The sequence below is a fragment of the Capricornis sumatraensis genome, chromosome 6 (genome assembly GCF_032405125.1).
Source record: "Capricornis sumatraensis isolate serow.1 chromosome 6, serow.2, whole genome shotgun sequence".
Taxonomy (NCBI): Eukaryota; Metazoa; Chordata; class Mammalia; order Artiodactyla; family Bovidae; genus Capricornis; species Capricornis sumatraensis.
This window is the reverse complement of record NC_091074.1, coordinates 93,084,864-93,095,863: the sequence shown is the minus strand read 5'-3', so window position 1 is coordinate 93,095,863 and position 11,000 is coordinate 93,084,864. Positions and strand designations below refer to the sequence as shown.

Sequence of the window (11,000 nt, the reverse complement as noted above, 5' to 3'; positions counted from 1 at the left end):
GACCACTCAGTTAGGAAAAGACAGTCTCTTCAACAAGTGGTGCTAGGAAAACTGGATATATTCACGTGTATAAGAATGAAGTTGGACTGCAGGCTTACAACATACACAAAAATTAACTCAAACTGAATTAAATACCTAAACTTAAGAGCTAATCTATAAAACTCCTACTAAAGATAAGGAGAAAATTCTGTATGATTCTGAATTTGGCAACAATTTCCTGGATATGATACCAAAAGCACAGGATAAAAAAGAAAACAGCTAAATTGGACTTCAAAATTAAAAATTTGTATACATCAAAGAACACTATCAAGAAAATGAAAAGACAATTCAGTGAATGGAAGAAAATATGTGCCAATCATATTTGATGAGGTAAATATATAAAAAATATCTACAACTCAACAACAAAAATCCTGATGCAAAAAGGGACAAAGCATTTGAATAGGCATTGCTCCAAAGAAGAAATACAAATGGACAATTAGCACATGAAAAGATACTCAAGGTCACTAATCATTAGGGAAGGAAATGCAAATCAAAGCCAGAAAGAGATATTAAGTCACATCCAACAGTTTGGCTACAAAAAACAAAACAAAAACCCAGAAAATAAGGAATGTTGGCAAATGTGAAGAAACTGGACGCCTCATGCCCTGCTGTTGGGGATGTAAAGTGGTACAAGCCGAAAGAAAGAATTACCATACAATCCAGCAATTCCACTTATAGGTATGTATACTTAAAAGAATTAAAATTGAGACTTGCATAGATATTTGTACACCAATGACTTGAGAAGGACTATTCACAATAGCCAAAAGGTGAAAACAATTAAGTGTCTATTAAAAGCTGAATGAATAAACAAAATTTGGTAAGTACATATAACAGAATAGTATCCAGGGTTAAAAGGAATGAAATTTTGACACATGGTACAATATAAATAAATCTTGAGGACAGTATGTTAAGTGAAATAATCTGGCAAAAAGAACAAATTTTATGATTCTGCTTGAACAAGATCCATAGTCAAATTCACAGAAATGGAAAATAGAATGATGGTTCCCAGAAGCTGGGCAACAGAAGAATGACAAATTAAGTGTTTAATGGGGACAAGGTTTTCAGTTTGGGATGAATAAAACATTCTGTAAACACTGGTGATGACTGCACAACCATGTGACTGTTTCTTTCCATTCTAACGACTTTGTCACCAGCAAAGACCAGCTCAAATAAGCACTTTATCTGCTACAGGAAAAGCACACCAATTATACTTCTACACTTGCCTTAAAAACACATTGAGGAAAATCAGCTTAAAAATGGAACTAGTGCTCACATTTCCCACAACTCATCCTAATGTATAAGTAAATGGCCATATGATATGATTTATTATAACTGCCAGCATGCTCCTCAATCATTACTCTATTTTACCAATTCTGAAGAAGAGCTATTTAACTGTTCTTGTTCAAGGGCACCTGCAAGTAAACATAATCCTGAGAACTCCTCAAGGGACCACAGCACACTACAGATACCGGCATGCTTCATTCTAAAGAAAATTCTGTGCCTGACAGATTAGCTCAACCAAATAAAATGCAAATGATGATGACTAAGATTTAAAAAAGGAACCCAAAATAAACAAGTGTTAGCACCAGTCATAAAAACAATAGTCACGACAAAAGTCATGACTCAGGATTTTGAGGAAGCCTGAACCTTGCCATATTATTCATGTGAACTCTTTCAGAACTGATTTCTGTGTGAATCCCTGCTGTCAATAATTTGATCCTATCCAACTAAGCATGAGTCAGAGGATTACAACATAGCCAAACATAATTCTAGCCATGAGAAACAAAAACAGGGAGTTTTAAAAATATCTTTGAATGTATCTGCATCAGACCTAAAAAGCATTACTTTATAAGAATCAGACCTCAATAGTTAAATGTGAAATAATAAGTAAGAAGCTTAAATTCAGAGAGTGATTCAGGATGTAAAGATTACATTATGACATTATAAGGCTTCTATGCTTATATTCTTTACTAGCATTTGGCATTTTACTTCAAGTATCCTTGACAGATTAATTTTTCAAAATGTATATTATAAAATAAATATGATTGTAATTATTTTTCTTTCAATGAAAATGGTTCACTGACTTGTACAGAAGCATTCCTCCTCTATTTATTGCAAATAAATGCAAATTCCAGAAGCCAATAAAAATATTTTCTATTGTTTGAAAACTATAACAATGTTATCTTAAATCCCCAAATTGACATCAGCTTCACTTTCCATATATGTTTAAATTGAAAGGTTTTAGACTCTACCTTGAAATGTTTAAATGTGCGCTTACGATAGTCACACCACTCCACAAAGAAGCGTAGGCTTTGGAAAAACATAAGCAGATCTCTTTTTTCTTCTACTCTGTAGAAATAAAAGGTTCTATGATTAATAAATATCATTAAAGGAACCCCCCCCCCAATCTGGCTTTATCTTATTATTGCTTTTTACAGACCTGACACTACTTGCTTGATATATTTCTATATACCAAACTCTGCATTTCTGAGTATGTCCCCCTGTGTGATTTCTCAGACTGGAATTCACTTTTCTCCATTTTTAAATATTTAAATTCTACCCATCTTTCAAGCTATCACACAAATGGCACATCCTCCTTGATACCTCATTTGATGATCTGTGGTATAGTAAAGAATATATCTGATCTTAGTTACTAGTTCCTAGTCATTATTTCATGCAAGGACGGGCACAAAAAAGGACAGAAATGGTAAGAACCTAACAGAAGAAGAAGAGATTAAGAAGAGGTGGCAAGGATACACGGAAGAACTATACAAAAAAAGTCTTAACGACTGGGAAAATTCTATGGCACGGTCACTCAACTAGAGCCGGACATCCTGAGGTGTGAAGTCAAGTGGGCCTTAGGAAGCATTACTGCAAACAAAACTAGTGAAGGTGATGGAATTCCAGCTGAGCTATTTCAAATCCTAAAAGATGATGCTGTAAAAGTGATGCACTCAATATGCCAGCAAATATGTAAAACTCAGCAGTGGCGACAGGACTGGAACAGGTCAGTTTTCACTCCAATCCCAAAGAGACATAATGCCAAAGAATATTCAAACTACTGTATAGTACTTCTATGGTGAGGACATTTATGAGCACAAATTGTGCTCATTCCATGTGCTAAGCAAGGTAATGCTCAAAATCATTCAAGTTAGGCTTCAACAGTACATGAACTGAGAACTTCCAGATGTATAAGCTGGATTTAGAAAAGGCAGAGGAACAGAGATCAAATTGCCAACATCCACTGGATCACAGAGAAAACAAGGGAATTCTAGAAAAACATCTACTTCTGCTTCATTGACTATGCTAAAGCCTTTGACTGTGCAGATCTCAACAAACTACAGAAAACTCTTAAACTGATAGTAATACAAGACCACCTTACCTGTTTCCTGAGAAACATGATGCAAGTCAAGAAGCAACAGTTAGAACCAGACATGGAACAATCAACTGGTTCAAACTGGGAAAGGAGTATGACAAGGTTATACACTAGCACCCTGTTTATTTAACTCTATGCAGAGATCAGTTCAGTTCAGTTCAGTCGCTCAGTTGAGTCTGACTCTTTGCGACCCCATGAATTCAGTTGTACAACAATACCTACTACACAGTAGGCATGACATTACTTTCCATTACTGGGGAAGCACACAGGAGAGGTGTACAGGCAAAGACTGGTCCTCGTTAAGAGAACACTGTGTTCAAAGAATTGCAAGGTATTCAGAATGGCTAGAGTGAGGAGTAGGAGGAGAAAAGTGAAGAGGAAAAGATCAGAGATGAGATTAGGACAGTGCCAATTCACTTGTTCATTTATTCCTTAGGCTGAAGTCCTACTATGTACCATCCACTGTATTAAGTTCAGTTCAGTTGCTCAGCCGTGTCTGACTCTCCATGACCCCATGAATCCCAGCATGCCAGGCCTCCCTGTCCATCACCATCTTCCAGAGCTCACTCAAACTCATGTCAATCGAGTTGGTGATGCCGTCCAGCCATCTCATCCTCTGTCATCCCCTCCTCCTCCTGCCCCCAATCCCTCCCAGCATCAGAGTCTTTTCCAATAAGTCAGCTCTTTGCATGAGGTGGCCAAAGTATAGGAGTTTCAGCTTCAACATCAGTCCCTCCAGTGAACACCCAGGACTGATCTCCTTTAGAATGGACTGGCTGGATCTCCATGCAATCCAAGGGACTCTCAAGAGTCTTTTCCAACACCACATTTCAAAAGCATCGATTCTTCAGCGCTCAGCTTTCTTCACAGTCCAACTCTCACATTCATACATGACCACTGGAAAAACCAAAGCCTTGACTAGAAAGACTTTGTTGGCAAAGTAATGTCTCTGCTTTCAATATGCTATCTAGGTTGGTCATAACTTTTCTTCCAAGGAGTAAGCATCTTTTAATTTCATGGCTGCAATCACCATGTGCAGTGATTTTGGAACCCAAAAAAATAAAGTCTGACACTGTTTCCACTGTTTCCCCATCTGTTTCCCATGCAGTGATGGGACCAGATGCCATGATCTTCGTTTTCTGAATGTTGAGCTTTAAGCCAACTTTTTTGCTCTCCTCTTTAACTTTCATCAAGAGGATTTTTAGTTTCTTTTCACTTCCTGCCATAAGGGTGGAATCATGTGGATATCTGAGGTTATTGATATTTCTCCCGGCAATCTTGATTCCAGCTTGTGCTTCTTCCAGCCCAGCGTTTCTCATGATGTACTCTGCATATAAGCAGGGTGACAATATACAACCTTGATGTACTCCTTTTCCTATTCAGAACCACTCTGTTGTTCCATGTCCAGTTCTAACTGTTGCTTCATGTCCTGCATATAGGTTTGTCAAGAGGCAGGTCAGGTGGTCTGGCATTCCCATGTCTTTCAGAATTTTCCACACTTCATTGTGATTCACACAGTCAAAGGCTTTGGCATAGTCAATAAAGCAGAAATAGATGTTTTTCTGGAACTCTCTTCCTTTTTCCATGATCCAGCAGATGTTGACAATTTGATCTCTGGTTCCTCTGCCTTTTCCAGCTTGAACATCTGGAAATTTACAGTTCACACATTGCTGAAGCCTGGCTTGGAGAATTTTGAGCATTACTTTACTAGCATGTGAGATGAGTGCAATTGTGTAGTAGTTTGAGCATTCTTTGGCACTGCCTTTCTTCACGATTGGAATGAAAACTGACCTTTTCCAGTCCTGTGGCCACTGCTGAGTTTTCCAAATTTGCTGGCATATTGAGTGCAGCACTTTCACAGCATCATCTTTCAGGATGTGAAATAGCTCAACTGGAATTCCATCACCTCCACTAGCTTTGTTTGCAGTGATGCTTCCTAAGGCACATTTGACTTCACATTCCAGGATGTCTGGCTCTAGGTGAGTGATCACACCTCATGATTATCTTGGTCTTGAAGTTTTGTACAGTTCTTCTGTGTATTCTTGCCACCTCTTCTTAATATCTTCTGCTTCTGTTAGGTCCATACCATTTCTGTCCTTTATTAATCCCATCTTTGTATAAAATGTTCCCTTGGTATCTCTCATTTTCTTGAAGAGATCTCTAGTCTTTCTCATTCTGTTGTTTTCCTCTGTTTCTTTGCAGTGTTCGCTGAAGAAGGCTTTCTTATCTCTCCTTCCTGTTCTTTGGAACTCTGCATTCAGATGCTTAGATCTTTCCTTTTCTCCTTTGCTTTTCATTTCTCTTCTTTTCACAGCTATTCATAAGGCCTCCCCAGACAGCCATTTTGCTCTTTTGCACTTCTTTTCCATTGGGATGGTCTTGATCCCTGTCTCCTGTACAATGTCACGAACCTCCATCCATAGTTCATCAGGCACTCTATCAGATCCAATCCCTTAAATCTATTTCTCACTTCCACTGTATAATCATAAGGGATTTGATTTAGGTCATACCTGAATGGTCTATTGGTTTTCCCTCCTTTCTTCAATTTAAGTCTGAATTTGGCAATAAGGAGTTCATGATCTGAGCCACAGTCAGCTCCCGGTCTTGTTTTTGCTGACTGTATAGAGCTTCTCCATCTTTGGCTGCAAAGAATATAATTAGTCTGATTTTGGTGTTGACCATCTGGTGATGTTCATGTGTAGAGTCTTCTCTTGTGTTGTTGGAAGAGGGTGTTTGCTATGACCAGTGCATTCTCTTGGCAAAATGCTATTAGCCTTTGCCCTGCTTCATTTCGTACTCCAAAGCTAAATTTGCCTGTTACTCCAGGTGTTTCTTGACTTCCTACTTTTGCATTCCAGTCCCCTCTAATGAAAAGGACATCTTTTTTGGGTGTTAGTTCTAAAAGTTCTTGTAGTTCTTCACAGAACCATTCTACTTCAGCTTCTTCAGCATTACTGGTTGGGGAATAGGCTTGGATTATTGTGATATTGAATGGCTTGCCTTGGAAATGAAGAGAGATCATTCTGTTGTTTTTGAGACTGAAGTCCGAAGTCAGGGGCGGTGGCCAAGAGGAGCGACCCCAGGTCTGAAGTCAGGGGCAGTGGCCGAGAAGAGCTACCCCACGTTTGAAGTCAGGGGTGGCGGCCGAGAGGAGCTCCTGCACTCCTGAGGTAAGGGGCGGCGGCCAAGAGAAGCTACCACAGGCTTGAGGTCAGGGGAGGGGGCCGAGAGGAACAACCCCACGTCCAAGGAGCTGCGGCTGCATGGTAGCAGGAGGGCCGAGAGGAGCTACTCCACGTTTAAGGTCAGGAGGGGCAAGCCGTGAGGACATACCCCTTGTCCAAGGTAAGGTGCAGCGGCTGCGCTTCGCTGGAGCAGCCGTGAAGAGATACCCCATGTCCAAGGTAAGAGAAACCCAAGTAAGTGTTGTGAGAGAGCATCAGAGGGCAGACACACTGAAACCATAATCAAAGAAAACTAGCCAATCTGATCACAAGGACCACAGCCTTGTCTAACTCAATGAAACTAAGCCATGCCATGTGGGGCCACTCAGACTGACGGGTCATGGTGGAGAGGTCTGACAGAATGTGGTCCACTGGAGAAGGGAATGGCAAACCACTTCAGTATTCTTGCCTTGAGAACCCCATGAACAGTATGAAAAGGCAGAATGATAGGATACTGAAAGAGGAACTCCCTGGGTCGATAGGTGCCCAATATACTACTGGAGATCAGTAGAGAAATAACTCCAGAAAGAATGAAGAAAAGGAACCAAAGCAAAAACAACACCCAGCTGTGGATGTGACTGGTGATAGAAGCAAGGTCTGATGCTGTAAAGAGCAATATTGCATAGGAACCTGGAATGTCAGGTCCATGAATCAAGGCAAATTGGAAGTGGTCAAACAGGAGATGGCAAGAGTGAACACTGATATTCTAGGAATCAGCGAACTAAAATGGACTGGAATGGGTGAATTTAACTCAGATGACCATTATATCTACTACTGTGGGCAGGAATCCCTTAGAAGAAATGGAGTAGCCATCATGGTCAACAAAAGAGTCTATGCAGAGTACATCATGTGATATGCAGGGCTGGATGAATTACAAGTCGAAATCAAGACTGCTAAGAGAAACATCAACAATGTCAGATATGCAGATGAACTGACTCATTAGAAAAGACCCCAATGCCAGGAAAGATTGAAGGAAAAGGAGAAGAGGGTGGCAGAGGTAAGATGATTGAATGGCATTACTGATTCAATGGACATGAACTTGGGCAAATTCCAGGAGATGGTGAGGGACAAGGAGGTCTGGCCCTCTGTAGTCCTTGGGATCACAAAGAGTGACAACTACCAGGGAGGGAGTGCAACCCCATCCATTAGCAGATAATTGGATTAAAGCTTTACTGAGTAAGGCCCTGCCCACCAGAGCAAAACCCAGTTATTCCCATCACCAGTCCCTCTCATCAAGAAGCTGACATAAGCCTCTTAGCCTCATTCATCAGAGGACAGACAGAAGAAACAAGCACAGTCTCACAGAGGTTAAAACAAAAACCCCACTACAGAAAGTTAATCACAGTGAAAAAGCAGAAAGTTAATGTCCCAGATGAAAAGACAAGATAAAAACTCAGAAAAACAATTAATGAAGTGGAGATAGGCAACCTTCTAGAAAAATAATTCAGAATAATGATAGTGAAGATGATTCAGGATCTCAGGAAAAGAATGGAGGCAAAGATTGAGAAGATGCAAGAAATGTTTACCAAAGACCTAGAAGAACTAAAGAACAAATAAAAAGGGATGAATAATACACTAGAAAGAATCAACAGCAGAATAACTGAGGCAGAGGAACAGCTATACAATCGGGAGGACAGAATGGTGGAAATCACTGCCACAGAACAGAATACAGAAAAAAGAATGAAAAGAGATGAAGATAGCCTAACAGAACTCTGGGACAACATTAAATGCACGAACATTTGATTATAGGGGTCCCAGAAGAAAAAGAGAGAGAGGAAGGACTTGAGAAAAAATTTGAAAAGATAATAGCTGAAAACTTTTCTAACAAGGGAAAGGAAATAGTCAACCAAGTCCAAGAAGTCCAGAGATTCCCAGAAAGGATAAACCCAAGGAGGAACACACTGAGACACACAGAATCAAACTGACAATTAAAGAAGAGATAAAACATTAAAAGCAACAAGGGAAAAATGACAAATATCATACAAGGGAATTCTCCCTAGGCTATCAGCTGATTTCTCAACAGAAACTCTACAAGCTGGAAGGGAATGGCATGATATATTTAAAGTGATGAAAGAGAAGAACCTACAACCAAGAATACTCTACCCAGGAAGACTCTCTTTCAGATATGATGCAGAAATCAAAATCTTTCCAGACAAGCAAAAGTTAAGAGAATTCAGCACCACCAAACCAGCTTTACAACAAATGCTAAAGGAACTTTTCTAGGCAGGGAACACAAGAGAAGGAAAAGACTTACAGAAAATAAACCCCAAACAATGAAGAAAATGGTAATAGGATCATACACATCGATAATACCTTAAACGTAAATGGATTAAATGCAAATCCCGAAGGGGTAGATTGGCTGAGCGGATGAAAACATGTGCATGTATGCATTTCCACCTACCACATCACTCTGCTTGACTCCTCACCCCAAGTTATATGTTCATTATTTTATATTGTTAAGTTAATCATGTTCCAATTATGGCTTGCAGTTGTAATTATCTTTTATTTTTTGTCTGGCTATTGATTGTGAAAACTAATAAGCATCTTCTACTATTGTGACTATGTGACTACTACTCAATACCATTATATTATGTTTGGTCAACAGAAAAATAATAGAACTCTATACCACCAGTGCTGTGCTTAGTCATTTAGTCATGTCTTGACTGCCAAAACTAGGATCTAATAGAAAACCCTGAATCACTTTTTAAAATCCAGACGCATATCAGAATTACCTTGAAATTTTTTGAAAAATACAAACGCTCAGGTATTGCTTTTTTCCTCCAGAGCTCCAGATATGTTTCTAATGAACAGTCAGGTTTAAAAACAACTGGACTATATGATGATCTTTTACTTTCATCTAGTTCATTTCACTTTTTCTATTTCATATTCAGTGCTCCCATTTCATTCAGTTTATGTTCTCCAATTTCTCCATCTTTTTTTTTTTCAGATCTTCTTTCTCAAGCCTTTATCAAGCATAGCAGAAAAGTTTTTGTATACATATATATATAAATGTATAATACATATTTTAGAAAACTTATAAATTTTCGCCTAACTAAAAAAATCTATGACATTTTGATTCCACTTCATAGAAAATAGATGGGGAAACAGTGGAAACAGTGTCAGACTATTTTGGGGGGCTCCAAAATCACTGCAGATGGTGACTGCAGCCATGAAATTAAAAGACGCTTATTCCTTGGAAGGAAAGTTATGACCAACCTAGATAGTATATTGAAAAGCAGAGATATTACTTTGCCAACAAAGGTCCGTCTAGTCAAGGCTATGGTTTTTCCAGTAGTCATGTATGGATGTGAGAGTTGGACTGTGAAGAAAGCTGAGTGCTGAAGAACTGATGCTTTTGAACTGTGGTGTTGGAGAAGATTCTTGAGAGTCCCTTGGACTTCAAGGAGATCCAACTAATCCATTCTGAAGGAGATCAGCCCTGGGATTTCTTTGGAAGGAATGATACTAAAGCTGAAACTCCAATACTTTGGCCACCTCATGCGAAGAGTTGACTCACTGGAAAAGACTTTGATGCTGGGAGGGATGGGGGCAGGAGGAAAAGGGGACGACCGAGGATGAGATGGCTGGATGGCATCACTGACTTGATGGACACAAGTCTGAGTGAACTCCAGGAGTTGGTGATGGAGGCCTGGCGTGCTGCGATTCATGGGGTCGTAGAGTCGGACAGGACTGAGTGACTGAACTGAACTGAGACTATATAAAAAGCAGTAGAGAGGTTTATTCTCTCCATACTTGGTCATTCAGGCAAATAACTCTGTAACCATGAGTTAAAGAACACACTGGAACTGCTTCTCAGAGGGATCTCACCAAACTAGTCTTCATGGAAGCTAGTGATGTGTCTATGAAAGTGATGAATTTGGGACACCTCTTGATCACTGAGTAAAAAATGATCACTGAAACTACTTTTAAAGTAATCTTGGTGAACTTATTAAAATTTGGAATAGTAAGTAACTCCATAGAGCAAGTAGCTTGTGGAAATCAGCATGGGGATTAACTGAATTGATTCTTGGAAAATGACCTAAAATCGTCTCAGGCATATGAAAAAAGAGCATGCTTATGTAATAACCATTCAGCTTACCTGTAAAATGATTAATCTGAGTAGTTTTATCCTAAATCTCTTCCAGTTAGAACTTTTTATGTTTTTGTTTTTTTCAAAAATAACAGCAAAAAAGTGAAGAAGGCATCTGGCACATAGATTTCATTCTCAAAGAGTCCCTGTAACTAGATCAGTTGAGTGTATTGTAAATAGTGGTGGGCACATATTCTTACTGAAGGAGTTTAGGAATTCATGCCACAAGTAATATCAAACAATAGGCAATCTGTAAGATGAAGTAATTCCA

General features: G+C 39.3%; 1 protein-coding gene across 1 annotated transcript in view; it reads right to left on the bottom strand.

Moving 5' to 3' along the window:
* CENPP (centromere protein P) overlaps positions 1-11,000 on the bottom strand; it is a 233,033-nt gene that overhangs the window by 161,761 nt on the left and 60,272 nt on the right. The window contains exon 5 of the mRNA XM_068973744.1: positions 2,292-2,388. Within this exon, the coding sequence (XP_068829845.1) occupies positions 2,292-2,388 (97 nt within the window). The remainder of the gene's footprint in view (positions 1-2,291; positions 2,389-11,000) is intronic.